The sequence below is a fragment of the Strongylocentrotus purpuratus genome, unplaced genomic scaffold, assembly GCF_000002235.5.
Source record: "Strongylocentrotus purpuratus isolate Spur 01 unplaced genomic scaffold, Spur_5.0 spur5_scaffold_3, whole genome shotgun sequence".
NCBI lineage: Eukaryota > Metazoa > Echinodermata > Echinoidea > Camarodonta > Strongylocentrotidae > Strongylocentrotus > Strongylocentrotus purpuratus.
Window position 1 is genome coordinate 9,167,817 of NW_022145609.1, and position 16,324 is coordinate 9,184,140.

The following is a 16,324-nucleotide window of genomic DNA, read 5'->3' on the forward strand; positions in this document are numbered from 1 at the left end:
CATTCGTGACGAACTGGACGACGCACTCGGTGACTTTCTTGTACGGGTGCTCATCCTGTAAAATCCTTTAATAAACGATGTAAGATTCAAAACATGAGGGCAGCTATCCAGGCGTACTTTGAAGGGAACGGTACAATTAGTTGTTATAGCAACCGGATAATGTTGTAGAGTCGGAGGTTACAGATCCCGCAGGCTAATAATCATGCTATCACAATTAAGAAACTCAATCCAAAATCTTCAATGATGATTATATTCCTTTTCAAGTCTTAATTTTCTTTTGAAATGAAAAAGTGTTTCAGGCAACATTCTCTTCGTATCTTTATAAGTTCAATTGCAAAATTGTCAGAGTAATAAAATAGATGAGGCTTGTGGCGACCGTAGCAAAGAAAGAGAGTGAATAAAAATGATCGTGGAAACCGACGTCGTTAATTTTCACTTAATACCTCGCTAATAGGCGATCACAATTATGTTAACTGATCTCTCTTCGTCGAAACGAATGTTTGGGTTCTCATGGACGGAGGCGTCCACAAACTCATATCACACCAACAAATTCCATTCACCTATTGAGTGTCTTCCCTGATACGCCGTTTCAAGAGCAACTGCTCATGTATACAGATCAAGTTTCGTTGGGCAATGAACATCTGAAAAGCGCGAAAAACAAGCTTAGCATTTTGGAACGGCTTCGCTCGTCTGCGAAGACCCGGCTTCACAACATGTTTCCCAAACTCAAATAGGTTCATAGGATAAGTTTACATTGTGACATTCAGTGGCTTCAGAAAACAGATGCTGAATTAAAGATTAAACATGTCCCGGTTTAATTATACATTTGAGGAAATTTTGTTGATATTTCAAATAATGTACACAGACTTTATACATACATAATAATAATAATAACAATAATAATAATAGTGGGTTCTTGTTAGATTGCAAAAAATATTCCCCCGTGACATGAGCGTACCCAGGGGGAGGGGGCGACCGTCCCCACCGCCCCCCCCCCCCCAAAAAAAAACAAACAACAACAACAACAACGCCGGCCAAAAAAAAGAAGAGAGAGAGAGAGAGAGAGAGAGGAGAGAAAAAAGTTAATGGACGTAGGGATAAAATGAGCTGACAAAGAAACGTTTTTGAACAATTCAAAAAGACAAGGATTTATGAGAGTCGAGAATGGTACAACGAATCGTTTTCTTTCTTTAATAATTTAATGGAACGTCAAAGGTTCTCCTGCCCTGCACCCACCCCTTAGGGAGCGTGCTCACTACCGCCCCTTAAAAAAAATCCTAGCTACGCGCTTGCCCCGTGAAAATAAACGTAGACCCTTTTGAATATTCCTGCAAATATGCAACCCATACCTTCTGCAGAAGAAGGGATTCTTGTTCAGTGTATTCTGTGAAAACGGGTCTGCCAATGTTTGGACTGGACAAGGATAAGTATGCACTTAACATTTTAGAAAAGAAAGATTTCCCCCTCAGGTTTGTTTAAGGGATAATGGTGCACTGCGTGTTCTGATTCTTCGTGTCAACGACAGAACTGTAGGTATTATCGTTTCCCTTTTATTGGCGAACTTTATCTACTATCACAACGCTCCGAGCAATTCCTTAGAATTTAAAGAGGCAAAGATTCAGGAAAAACCTATTTTTCAATATATACATGCAGTAACTTACGACTTAATTATAATGAAGAATAATAGTTGTATTATCTAAAAATATTTTAGCCTTACACAGATACTTGATATTTATTTTATTGAGGGGAATACTAATATATATGGTGAAAGAATATGTTGTTAATGTTCTTTAAAGGTACTATGTCCCATTTGCAGGCCAAAAAATGAAAAAGATAATACTAATTTAGAACTTCCCTAAAAAAAGGTGGAGCTTGAAAATGTCTTCAAGTGGGAAAATAACGACTATTAGTTGTCAAATCGACTTAGAAGCTATAGAGCCAATAAGTAATAGTCTTGATTTTCAGACCATTGTACCGAATGGTCATACGTTTTATGCTACGCAAAGATTCAATCAGTTTAATTTTGGCCATCACAAGAATGGGTTATTGATGTAGACAAATGCTCATGTACCCTTTACAGCTCATTTTATGTATGTTGACCAAGAAGAAAAAAAGCCAGTCAGCCACTCAATAGTGTCTGACAGTGAGGCCTAGCAGGTAAACGGGTTTCCTTGCATAATTTGAATATTAGGACACTGCTAACCTTTAAATTTCACAGATAGGACATACATGACATATTCATAATTCCTGTAAAGTTCTACCGAGTTTGAGGTTGGCTGCAAAAGGGACATAGTACCTTTAAAGGTATGGGGTTGTCGCCCCTGGAAATACTTATCGATGGATTTAACATAATTGGTTTGATTATTTTATGATTTTGGGTTTAATAACAAAACTAACTGTCACAAAATGAACTTAGCATCAATACCAAATATACCTACTATATTGTTTCTTTCAAAGGTTTGCGATTAAATAATTTGTGTTACTATCTTGATTGGATTTTACTAATTAATTATTTTGTTTACTTGATTGTGAATCTCCAAGAAAAATGCATACAAATTCTCAACAACGTCAACTTTCTCTGAAGAAACAAAACCTTATATACCATTAGCATAGACATCACAATTTTCACCTGAAAACTACGGTTGTAGTTCTTGTTCAAATACAGTTTTGTTTGCACGGGTCAATAATCGTTGATAATAGTGACTGATGGGGAAGGGGTCATTAATCAATGTCAAATATTGGCGTTGAAAGCTACTTGAAGCTAAAAAGCCTAACTAGCTAGGTGATGTGAAAAATAAAACGAAGGTGGTGGTGACAATACAATGTTTACCTAATTTATTGAAGCTATATCATACTCCGCTCGATATTTAAAAAGGGAAGCTCTTGAAAATGAAGAAGAAGAAGGAGGAGAAGATAGAAGAAGTAGAAGAAGAAGAAGTAGAAGAAGTAGAAGAAGAAGAAGTAGAAGAAGAAGAAGAAGAAGAAGAAGAAGAAGAAGAAGAAGAAGAAGAAGAAGAAGAAGAAGGAAAATAAGAAGATAAAGAAAAAGAACAGGGAGAAGATCGAGAACTGGGGGGGGGGGGGCTACACCCCCGCTACACCTCCCCCCGCTCATTATGTTATGGTTTGTCGGGAAGGGGGAAATAACTTTCATTCACGGATGTATTCTCTGACCATTGAGATATATAGTTTTAAAATATAGAAATATGTGAACCGTGACTCTCAAAATACTACTAGCTCTGCAAAAGTAACATACGGTACTAGTATATCGCCATCTCTTGTCTCCTGAGTTGTAATGTTTACATCAATCAGCCGGTCGCGGTTTTTATCTCTGAGATATTTTGGTAGCTTACGCAACACGACTTGTATGCAGGCATGATCCATTGTTCGTGAAATAGAGGAAAACGAAAAACAACAACTCGGGAGTAAGAGATGATAACACGGAAGTTCTTGTGATGTTTCGCTTGAAAATCATCGTATTCCTTCATGTTTTTTCAGGTAAGATATCAGTTTCCTGGTCCTTTTTTAATGATGTCTATTTATTTGGCGAGAGCGAGTTGCTATCTGTACTTTGCATGTGTGGAGCGATGAGGAGGATTGTGCTCTGTCATGCCACGCAACAGCGAGCAGAGGTTCACGTGTAATTCGAGCGATACCGTGTGCCATTGCCAGGTACCCTTCACCCCGAAACTCTGCGGTGGTCTATGTAGTACTAGTAGAAAGCAAAACGGAGCAGTCAGCTTGTTTCATAAACATATTTTTGCCCTTGCCTCTGTACTTACATGGCGAAGGCTGAACTCAGTTTATTTATAAGGTAGCCTGCATGTTTCAAATTCAAGTGTCGTACTTATTACTCGAACAAAAATTAAAATTAAACTTTTTAAGATTTTGTTATTAAAATATTGAATCATGATCATTTAAATTTTGAATCATTTTGATGAATTAAATTTTTTGCTTCTTTAGAAGAAGACAAATTAGAATTGAGATAATTGAATTCTATCTTGTCTTTCCAATGATGTCCACAATTATTTTTGTTTAAATCAGAGGAGTTGGTTGATACATGCATGGCACTCTTCTTAAATCTAGATCTACTCAAATAAATTGACTTCTCAATAGAATTATTTTGAATCAATTCCTTAAACATGATTTTGAATTACTTTGTAGTGGTATTTAAAAAAACAATGTTTAATGGGAGAATGATCATTGGAAGGGGGTTGGGCTAGCTCCGACCTCGACACAACTCAGCCTTGCTGCGAAAATGATCAGTTTTTACAGGTTTAAGGGTTAGGTTTAGGTTTAGGATTAGGGTTCGAGTTAGGGTTAGGGTTAGGGTAAAATGAAGCAGGGGTTAATTGTTGAATGAGGGGGTTCGAGAGCTGGAGCTCTTCACTTTTTTTCTAATAGAAAAGTATATGAACAATACGGCAGCAATACAGCAGTATTATAGTATGTACAATACGGCAGCATTGCAGTAGAACAATGATTCAAATTCTGCTAAGTAATTAGTTTTAGAGCCCAACAGTAAATTTCATATTAATCGAGGGATCAGGACATTGATTCTTTAAACCAACAATTTTCATATTTTTGAAATTTTTTCCCCTCTCTCTCTCTCTTTCTTTCCTTGCAGTACTCCAATGGGAGATAAGAGATTAGTGTGAAAGGTCGTTTTGAAGGACATATTGTTTCTTGCTAGTTGCCGAGACGTACTGGCGTATAGCGGAGTGATAGTTGAATTGTGGTAACTCAGGAAGGAAAGAGTTGAATATGGGGTTCCTGATGCAGCTGTATCTCTTGGTCTGGAAAAACTTCACGTCCAGAAAAAGACAAAAGGTAAGCCAGGATGTTGAAAAATTTGAGTGACAATGAATGTCTGAAATGTTAATTGTTTCATCCTCATGAATTGAGGTTTTGAGGTCTTTTTGTGGGTGTCATGCATTTTTCTATTTCCTTTATTTACATGTTCAGTAGCTTAATAGTATAGTGATTCAAACATTTCAGGTTTTTAACCAGATATCTAGTAGTCTATTAACAAGTCATAAGTTCTGTATCTGGCAGAAATTGGCTAGGATTAAAACTATATACCGATAGGCCTTTTTTCCCAACAATATCCCATTGATGTTCAGAATTCCTGTGTACAGCAATAGTAGTTTGTAGAATACATAAATCTTGAGATCTGTATATGCACATTGCCTGAAAATTTGATTTGAGAACACTATAAAAGGTCAAACTCTGTCTTTGTCCATCTGGAATTGTGTGTGCAAACCTCAATTACTGTACCTAAGAGTTTAGACCAAAAAAGGTCATCTGATCATTCTGATGACACATGGTGCAATGTGCATACACGTACAGGTCACAATGATTGGAGAAAAAAAAAGTGTACATTAGGTATGTATTCTGTTTGAGACTTAGACGATCATGAATTAGCATTTAAGGAATTGGTTTGTCCCCCCCCCCCCCTACTAAATATTTGATACAAAATAAAGAAATAACTGTCTAGATATCCATCTCTAGGTGAACATGTGCATGTAAATTTGTGTACATGTACATGTATAGTTGTAGACGATGTAGTGTGGATGGTTATAAGCCAGTATACGGTTTGATGAGCAGATAAAGGTCATTGCAGAATAATTTTTGAAATACACAGAGACGAAATACTCGATACATGCTCATGAAAGTTATGTAATCATTATTCATTCATGCACATTCAGTGCACTCCTTACACAGGTGGAAGTATTCTTTGCAAAGGGGAAACAAAGGCTATTTATAATAAAGCACCTCCATCGCTGTAGGAGTGATTATTTCAAAATGTACAAAATGGGACCTCATGTTTTGAAGATCTGTGGATATTCGGGGTCATTGCAGTACCGTAATGTTAAACCTGAATTGGTCTATTCTCAGTGGGATGTTTGTGCCTGCAAATCAGAGATAGACCTCAGGCTCAGACAGATTTATGATTCATTTTATGACCAGCTGAGCAGGCTGGTGGTGTCCATTACTTGACTTGCAAACAAAGAAAAATCACTATTATCGTATAGAAGAGGGTACAGGCAATATATTTTCTTTGTGTTTTCAGTATCAAAATTTAGATATACCCTCAAGTTTTTTTTTTTTTTATCTGTGTACGTAGACACTAGCCTGAGCCATTAAAGTAGGTAACACAATGACCTGCAAAGAAATGATTACATTTAAAAGTTTACATGTAATGTGTTCATGTATTTTCATCTTAGCTAGTAATCTTAGCCTTCATATTGTACACAGTGGAGTACTTCACAAAATTGCAGCCCAGAAGAAATAGTCTTTACAGAAAATATTGGCAAAATTGTGTCATATACATGTACTTGTATACAAAAATATATTGTCATTGTTGGTCTCCACAACACAACTGTACTATTTGGAGGTACACTGTAGTATTGATGGTTTTATGTCCACCCAAATTAGTGACTCATGCATTGTGCAAGTTATTTGGATATATATGAGAGTCTTGTAGAAGTAAATCAGATGGTGTGAGTCGTCTGTGACCAGAAAGACATTGAGAATCCCTTTATTTGGCCTTCCTCTTTATGAATGACCACTGGATGTTTTGATGGTCTTTTTTGATGGTCGGGATGATACACTTTTTACATTGTAACCACAAAGGCACAAACACACTTTATGATAGGTGAGGGTGATATCAATATGGATCTGTAGAGATATGAGTGTGAGGTATTGTGAATGGATATTTGAAAGCGTGTTCACTCGTCACACAACATAACTCTAATTTTTATTTTAGCTACGAGGAAGCAAGGTTGCACTGATAATAAAATACATGAAAGAAAGTATTCCCTTTTCGTTATTTTATTGAGTACTGATGAGGCTGACGTACACTTGCGAAGTGTAGCCAAGCACATGCCGATGACTCAGAATAAAAATGCATAAATGGTAAATGTGAATATTGCACGGAGATTACATAATGATCAAAGATGAGAATGAACATGAATAAATGCGATGAATAAATAGAGCTTACGACAATAGTAGAAATGAAGTCGAAAGTCCAATGAAGATGAAGAGAGTTGAAGAGAACGAAGGAAGGGGCTCTCGCAATTAAATGTGCGGAGGCTTGAAGGCGGAGATGTAGCTTCGTTGTCGTGGCTGAAGAGCCGTGAAGAATCTCGACGCTGATGTCCGTGATGAAGATAGTGAAGAAGCTCTCAGGCGAGAAGAGAAGAGAAGAAAGTGACGCTCGACGATGAAACAGTGAGTCGTTGATGTCGGAGGCCAAGGTAGAAAATGCAGAGCTGCGGTGAGTCGAGCTCATGTGGGTGAAAGGCTACCGTTGAAGAAACTGGCAGGTCCCAGCGGAGAATCAGGTGCCATGTCGGTCCTGATTAAACTGTTCCACTGGAAGACTGCAGCCCGATGAACACGGCAGAGAAAGAGTTGACGTGCCCTAGAAAAGACGAAAGGCACAGAAGAATACAGCCTGGAGAGGAAATTATGGAGACGTCTTGACTCGACCAAGATGAGAGCAGGAGTGGAGTAAAACCTTGTGGCGTTGAAAATACGCGGGGTGAACAGTGCGGAACCACGATGCGCGATTGGAAAGAAATACACACGTGGCCCGAATAATGAATATAAATGAGTAGCGTGATGGAATTAAATAACTGTGAACATGAATGTACGGTACAAGTAGGGCGAATGTAAGAGCCGCTACAGATCTAACACACATTTGTGTCCATGCATATGGAGCTGTCTACCTGTATACATGTACAGGTGTATGTAGGCTCATAAACGTTTACATGATACAGGACTTGTGCATGCATCTCACATATTCTCCCATATATATGTACAGTAGGCCTACTTGGTTTGTACTATTTTTCTACACCAGCATAGACTTGTCCAAATACATGTACATGTACTAGTAGTTGTAATAGTTTTGTTGATTGGTGGTTTTATCTTTGAATAGCCAAGAGATGCTACGTACATAATGTACATAATGTACATGTACATGTATGCACAACCTGAGTACAGTATTACAGGATGCAATTCTTTTTGTTCCACAACTTAACTGAAAAAAGGTCTTTCCTCTTTAAGAGCTAGTACACAAACAGGATACAATTTTTTGTTTGTTCAACCATTTAAACCAAAAAAAAGGTCTTAATTACTCTTTAGCCAAGGATTTCTGGTTTTCACTGAATGTACATGATAAATGTAGGTAATAAAATGGATCCTGTTACAGATTGTAGGAAAAGTACTTTTGTAGGATATCCTAATCTTGCAAATTTTGCAGACAATCATCATTGGCGGGATTGATTTTACAACTCTTGCTCTGGCAACGTGGTCATATGCAGTTTAGTTTAGAATTCCAAACTATTAGATCCAACTGAAGATGTTTATGTATACCTAACCCTTTGTGCACATTTACATGTACATGTATGTACAGTACTGTACCTCTATAAAACCAAATACCAAACCAAACCCAAAGGCAGTCACAATCCTAACCCTAATGAACATGCACTGTACATCTTTGACAAAATATAGCCGGGATTAAAAGACACCAGACCAAATGTCTGAGCACCCAGGGATTCCCTGTTATGTATGATTCATGCATTACAATACTGTACAGTCTGTAGTCTGACTGGTTAAAATCGCCATTGCTCTAGCTGTGACCAGTCTGATGAAATCCTCCATGCACTCAGCAGGGGTCAGCCATCTGGTTTCCAAGCACAAAGAAATTCAACTTTCTCCTGAAGAGAGGAGTTCACTTTTCCTGGTATGGAATATGAAACCATACTGAGAGTTTCCTGTTGTGGTGCAATATATATCATAAAAGTGAAAGTCCTTTTTAGAGCAAAAATCACATATGTACATGTAGAATAACAGCCCAACTTTTCATGTACATGGCTGCTTCAATATTTTTCTTTTTCACTTAATTCAATATGATTTAATTGGTAATTGAATGAGGACTTCCAGATTTCTTTCTCTTCTTTTACATTCAAATTAAAAGATACACTGGTTAGGCCTATATGAAGGGGAAGGGGGTAGAGCTAGATGAATATCGTGAGAAAGCAAACACAGAATTGTTGTTGAGAATTGAGATTGCCAGCTCTGTTTACAACTCTATCCTCAAGAGGAAGTGTGCATTACAATACATTGTTAGTTATGATGTCAAATTGTCAATCATCAATTGATACTTTTTTTTCTGATTTCTAATAAGCAAGCGAAAGTGCCTTTTGTTCAGTCCAGATTTTAGTTACTCAAGGGAGCTGATAGACTCCCTGGTTACTCTCAGGATTTGCAATGATACATAAATTAGAAAACCTATGTGTAAATGTTTTTTGTAGTGCTTCAGGTACTTAAGGATCTAGGCATGTCCAACCAGCACTGCCTCCTTTGTCTACTACTGTCTTATAGTTTACTTCACATGAGTCTTGGCCATATTTGTATAGAAGGGTCTTAAATTATTTACAAAAGACACATGTACAATCTGTGTATACTTAAAGGTAAAGACCAGTATTGGAAACGCCCCAATTTCAAAAAATGAAATGGAAGCTCTCATTACCAATCATGTGAAAGAATATGTTTTGACTAATACATGATGATAAAAATTTGCCGGGAAACCGCCTACTAATTCATATATTTGGTAAATTTGTTTCTCTCATGGTCTGTGAGAGATATAGGGTAGTCCCATATACATCTTTCTGTGTATAGTGCTTGTAACTTTACGAAGAATGGGCCAAATTTCTTATCATTTTGATGATTCCAGAACCTTGCAGATGCTAGATGCTAGATGATCAACCTTTTCTGATCAATTCCACAACGTTTCTTTCACAATGCAAAGCATGACCATAACTGGTCTTTACCTTTAAAAAATACAGAAGTTGCACTGTAGGAGCTGGAGTTTGTGAGTGAGAGGGGTGAGAGGTGAGAAGCAGCACTACAGTTAATTAATGTACATATGATCATACTCAGCAATGTCATGAAAAAAGAACAGGGATAGATGTTCCGTACAATTTTCAAACCCAATTGTCCCCTGAAGTTAAACTTCTGTTTATTTATGATAGAATGAACTTTGAAGTATGCTTGCTACATTTTCAGCGACATGTAGACCTTCAAACATGGGGGAAAAAAAAAACACAAACCAAGTCAAAAGCAATCGTTTTCCATTGTTCAAACATCAAATCAGTATATACAGTAGATACCCAATATATCAGCCTAAGTTTTGCACAGGTTGTACATACACTATACATGTACATTGTACAATGTACTGAATGTACTGAATGTATAGGCCAAAGTACATTACGCCATGGTGATCATTAAACTGGAGCCTGTATCATAAAACTTTTAATCAATAACAAATGCTAAGATACTATGACAAATTTGCTCTCAGCCAATCAAATGCAAGGATTTCAGTAGCTTATTATCAGTAACAATTATTGTAATTTGTTATTGATAACAAGCTTCATGAAACGGGGCCCTGGATTTCTTTCTTCAACCAAAGAAGTTTAACCATGACCCACAGACATGGTACAATACACTGCATTTAGCCTCAACAACTTTACATACCCTGGATATTGTACATGTGTATGTTTTGTAAAAATTGTAAGCTTACAAAGTATCAGCCCCCTCCCCCCCCCCCCCCCCAAAAAAAAAAAAATGTTCCCAATGACCCGATGAGATTTATTCCTATTTCTTGTTCTTTTTCAACCGAAGTGGAAGATCACAATTGAAATAAGGAGGTTATAAAGTACCTACATGTACATGTACCGTACATTGTGTAGATCTTAGATTCCCTATTACATGTAGCATACATGTATATTTGCAAACCCTCTAAAACTTATTTCAAAATTCATCTGTAGAAGGAAGATGAATTTTGAATTTCAAATCAAAAGCCGCTTTTGTTTTCTCTATATGCATGAAAATAAGGGCTCATTTTGTACACAAAAGCGAGGTGAATATAAAGAGATGTCAGTTACAAAATTCAAATTTGAAAAGAGAAAAGAATGTAAGTTTGCTATTAAATAAATGAATGTTTTGCCAACATACTTTAGGCAGGCTCCACACCAACAGGTGCCTGGGTCATATGGGCACCTTGAATGTAGGTCCGTGCCCCTAAAATTTAAAACATTTACAATTTTACAATTTACATACATTTTACATGTATGTAGGCCTCACGTATAAAGACATTACAAATCTCAAATCTGGACCCCCTTCACACAGTTAGTGTGGAGCCCTGCTTTTAGGAAACTTTTTACTTGTAAATTTATTTTTTGAACAACATTTGAGATGTCCAACTGCACTCACGCAAATCTCTGCAATGTCCTTTTAATTTGAGTTCCACATTGAGAAAAAAAGGAGGGAAAATGAAGGTTTGAAGATGGGAAAGAAATAGGACATCAGGTTAACTATTGTTCAAATTTGTTTTCATTTTGATTATCGCAGATCACAATCTGACAAAAGGGTCACATTTTGGGTGTAAAGAAGAGCATGTAGAGTTTGTTGGCCCCATGTCCCATCTACTGTGTTATTATGTTCCTTATCTTGTTTGTGAGAATCCTCACTGACAGTGCAGATTGATAACAGAATCTTAAGATGGAGATCTTTCATGTACATGTAGTAGTGTACTTTAAAAAGATGAATTATCAACTCATTTATAAATTCATTTGTGGAGTATTGAAAATAATATATCTTCTTTGTACAAGTACAGTATGTATTCCTTAAAAAGATATTGTGTGTCATTCCCCACAATGCAAAAGCCCAAAAATCTTAATCAGGGTTCCAAAATTGTAGTCTTGCAGTCCATTGTAAAAGTTCACTTGATATGTACCTGTATCCCGTTGTTATCTGTCATAGAGATAAACTTTGCCATAAAGGCTACCAGGAGTCAAACTTTTAATCGGAAGAGACGTACAGTACATGTAAATATGATCATTCGAGACTCTTATCTCTTCCATCATGAACCTGACATGCTTCCATTAAAAGTTATTAACTTAGCAACCAATTAATTTCTTAGAGACAATTAGATCAAGTAGTTGATGGGAATTAAAGGAGCTCACAAGTAAACCTTTGATTTCTGGTGCAATTTCATTTATAAACCTCTTTGCTGTTTCAGTCAAGCTGAGTTCTGATATACAGTGTAGAATTCTTGTTTTAAAAAATCTAGAATCCTTTTAAAATCTCTTTAATAGCATTTTTTGTATAATCCTTTTCAAATGCAATTGATTATTGGATGGTTACCATTGTAAGAAAATTCTGATATTAAAAATATGTATTTTTTGAAATTGTGGATTCTACGAAGAAAATATATCTTCATTACCCACTTTCTTCATTTAAAAAAATATGTTTTCCATTGCTACAGTATATAATTATGATATTTTTCATGATGCATTTATGTTTCGGCTTAGACTTTATCTTAGACTTTATCTTACATGTACAGTACATGTATTTCAACAAAATGGCCTTGAAAACCATTCCATTCTGTTTTTGATATGATGTGGTCTTTATTCAATGTACATGTATCGAGTATTATTCAACATCACTCCTCTACCCACAGGTTATTGTGGTAATGAACGACCATGAAGTTGTGCCATGTACATGTAGTCACACTGAGACTGTCACCAGATCGAGAAAAAAATGTTGCAATACACAGAATGGCCAAGGTTTGGTTGTTGGTTTGGAATTGGTTTGGGGATGTGACTTGCACATTATTTTGCATATTCACTGACTGAAGGCCGCTACAGTGTATACATGTACATGTAGTATAGTGCACAATGTATTTCTGGTCTTGTGGATACCGGTATCCACTTCATGTTTGATGGGAGGTTGTGTATCTGGACGCTTAAAGGTAAAGACCAGTATTGGAAACGCCCCAATTTCAAAAAATGAAATGGAAGCTCTCATTACCAATCATGTGAAAGAATATGTTTTGACTAATACATGATGATAACAAATTTGCCGGGAAACCGCCTACTAATTCATATATTTGGTAAATTGGTTTCTCTCATGGTCTGTGAGAGATATAGGGTAGTCCCATATACATCTTTCTGTGTATAGTGCTTGTAACTTTACAAAGAATGGGCCAAATTTCTTATCATTTTGATGATTCCAGAACCTTGCAGATGCTAGATGCTAGATGATCAACCTTTTCTGATCGATTCCACAACGTTTCTTTCACAATGCAATCGCATGACCATAACTGGTCTTTACCTTTAACATAAAGTTAACAGAAATAAATTTATTTTGGACAGCATAAAGAACTGTTGTATTTGTCATTTATAATGTTATTGTCCAAAATAAAAATTCATAAAGATTTATGAAATATTGCATGTGAACTTCTTCAAAATTACAGTTTGAAATCAATATAGGACTTTAAGAGTACATGCATAATGTACTGTTGCCTACACAGACCAATATTAAGATTGAAATCCCTGTACAAATCTGATTCTGAAAAACGATTTGATCAAAGCTATTCTATTCACGTCCCTAGGCAATAATCTGTGCATTGTCAAGTACTGAACAGGTATTCTGTGAGAATCATGTTATTCTATATTTTAACACATCCGGGAGGCCGGGGGTGGGGGGGGGGGGGGGGCAGAGGGCTCTTTGTATAGGTGGGAATAAGTACAGTACCTGGCACAAAATATGATTTGAGAATGGACTTTGATTTTGGGAGCGATGTATGGCTCCTATTGTATTGTGAGTTGCATGATTTTCAAGAAGCCGATTTGAGCTTTCATAAATGATCGCTTCTATCTTCATGTACACTGTATGTACATTGGAGATGGAGATGGCAGAATTATTCCTTTAGATATATATTTTTTGCAAGGAAATGCTGAAGTGGAGGTTATGGGTTTTCTTGTTAAATGTTGAAAGAAACTGGAATATAATATGACTAATGTAATATTCATCTTGAATTCTTTCTCAGCTTACTATTGCTTAGAACTGAAAAGTCAAGTATTTTAGTATATTGTATTAATAACCATATTGATCAGCTTTTAAGCTGCAGTGTACATACAATGTATGGACATGTAAATGTATGTGTACTGTGCTAATGACAGCTGAATAGTACTTTACATATCAACTAGCCTTACTTTCATTTGTTGTATAAATATTGTACCGTAGTTGAAGACCAGCTTTTTTTAATTACAAGCACATGCATTGGGTACGTGCATGCCATCAACGATTCAACATTAATATAATGATTTCTTGGATGTCTTTGGAGATACAGATGTGTGCATATTAAGCCCTATATCGCATCAATGTTCATGTACGCTTTAGACTCTTTTGTTTCATTTTTAATGCAAATTGAAAAAACTAAACAGATTATTTTTCCCAAAGATATTTGTACTGGTAGTTTTGCCTGTAATTGTTGTATTCTCATAGCACTGATTTTTTTTTTTCTGTTGCTTTTGTTTTATGTTTTTTTTTGTATACATGTATATCATAGCATTAGAGCTACATTATTGTTTATCATAGGCAAATTGCAAAGTACTAGTACTCATTTGTTTTTGTTGTTGTCGTTGTCTTGAGATGAGAGCAGTCTGCAGTGTACGTACTGTAGTTATAATGTTTTTTGCTTTTTCTTTTGCTCATTTCAGATTCGCATACTGATAGAGCTACTTTGGCCATTGGTAATCTTCATTATTTTGGCGGCAGTCAGAAGGGATGAGCCTCCAGAATTCAAGCATGAATGTAAGTCAGTAGAGATCATGTCAGGAGCTCTGTTCACATTATAGTGATAGCAAGTACTCTATGTTCTGAGCTCTGTTCATATTGTTTGTATACTGTGATGCACATGTACAGTATCATATGAAGAGCTCTGTTCACAAATGTGTTTCTTGGATCAATAGTAAAGCTTGTCATCAAAGTTTAAACAGGAATGTACATGTACATGGAAGTCAATATCTAGAGATCATGTCAGGTTATGTTCACATTGTTTGGTGTGATTGTGTTCATGCCAGAAGCTGCGTTCATACATGTACATGTACATGTTCTGTTTTTTGTGTGATAGTAACAATGTCAGAAGCTCTATCAATTCACATTGTTTGTGTTTGTGTAATCATGTAGCTGCATTCACACTTTCTGCTCTTGTGATAAATTTCAGGAATTGTGATCACATTCTGTATCCATGAAATAATTGTAAACTAGATGTAGATCTATATTATGCAGCTTAAAATGTCCTTGAAAATGTAACTGTTGTTAAAAATCTTTAAAGACAAGTAGACATAGAAATAAAGTAGAGACCTATGGTAAAGCCTATACATTCACATGTATATTTTGTACTAAAACTGTAAATGTACTTGTACATTTAGGGCAATATAGGCCTACCTCGATCGCCAGCCGCTCTACATGTACGGGAGTCTTTATATTGTACAGTACTCCTTATCTATTAGGGAAGCTTTCAATCCATCTATGGTTGAATCACCTTGTCAATGGCACCTTGAAAAACAATCATCATATAATACACCCTGATACAATACAAATACGAGGGAAGAGATACATGTACCGTAGTCACCAGTGTTGCACCATGGTTGCACCAGTGTTGCACCATGGTTGCACCTGCATGTACTATACATGTAGATGTATGTAACTCTAACTCGGACAGAGTATACATGTACAGTTTTAAGACTAAATAATTCATACCCTTGCCAAGTTGTTTAATTTTTTAAGTATGTGAACATGTTATTTCTCCCAATCTAGATGTTTCTTGAGAATGTGACATACAGTATAAAAGCTTACCGTACATCTAAAAGAATTCAACAACGTTACGAAAAAAACAGATAAAACATATCAAATTTACTGTACAACTACAAGGGGGTACAGTATGAATGGTTGGTTAACTGTATATTGCACAGCGCTTTGTGAGCCTTGTTGAATGAGAGAGAGTCTCTAAAATTTGATAAGGAATTCAGAATCTCATACCTGTACACGGTATAAATTAAAATGTTTCTACACAACATTATAACATATTGTTTGTTTGGAGCATAATGGCAAGAACTCATATAACAGATGCCCTGTTGGCTCTGAACCAATGATAAAAGCAAATCCAAACATTTAGGTACAGAACATGTACCAGTAAACAAATCGTCTTTACATGTGTGACGAAGTATGGTGAAATGCTGCGTAATACAGTTGTGTTAAGGTCACAGTCTATGTCGATCACGCATCATTGATTTTCATTGACAGCAAGGCCATAGAAATAAAAACATCCTATAAACAAAAGGTGTATCCTTTTTCACACAATACGAGAATGGGCACAATAGCTTAACGATAATACCTGCATCACTCTATCGAGGTTACAGGATGTATTTACCCTAATTTTTTTACTCTGTGTTGATCTCAATCATTG

At 36.3% G+C, this 16,324-nt stretch overlaps 1 protein-coding gene across 1 annotated transcript in view; it reads left to right on the forward strand.

The window, feature by feature from the left end:
* The first annotated feature begins 3,327 nt into the window (after nt 1-3,327).
* Nucleotides 3,328-16,324, forward strand: part of LOC589328 (phospholipid-transporting ATPase ABCA1) — a 75,517-nt gene continuing 62,520 nt past the window's right edge. The window contains exons 1-3 of the mRNA XM_030996815.1: nt 3,328-3,498; nt 4,628-4,830; nt 14,574-14,667. Coding sequence (XP_030852675.1) covers nt 4,765-4,830; nt 14,574-14,667 — 160 coding nt within the window. The 5' untranslated portion in view covers nt 3,328-3,498; nt 4,628-4,764. The remainder of the gene's footprint in view (nt 3,499-4,627; nt 4,831-14,573; nt 14,668-16,324) is intronic.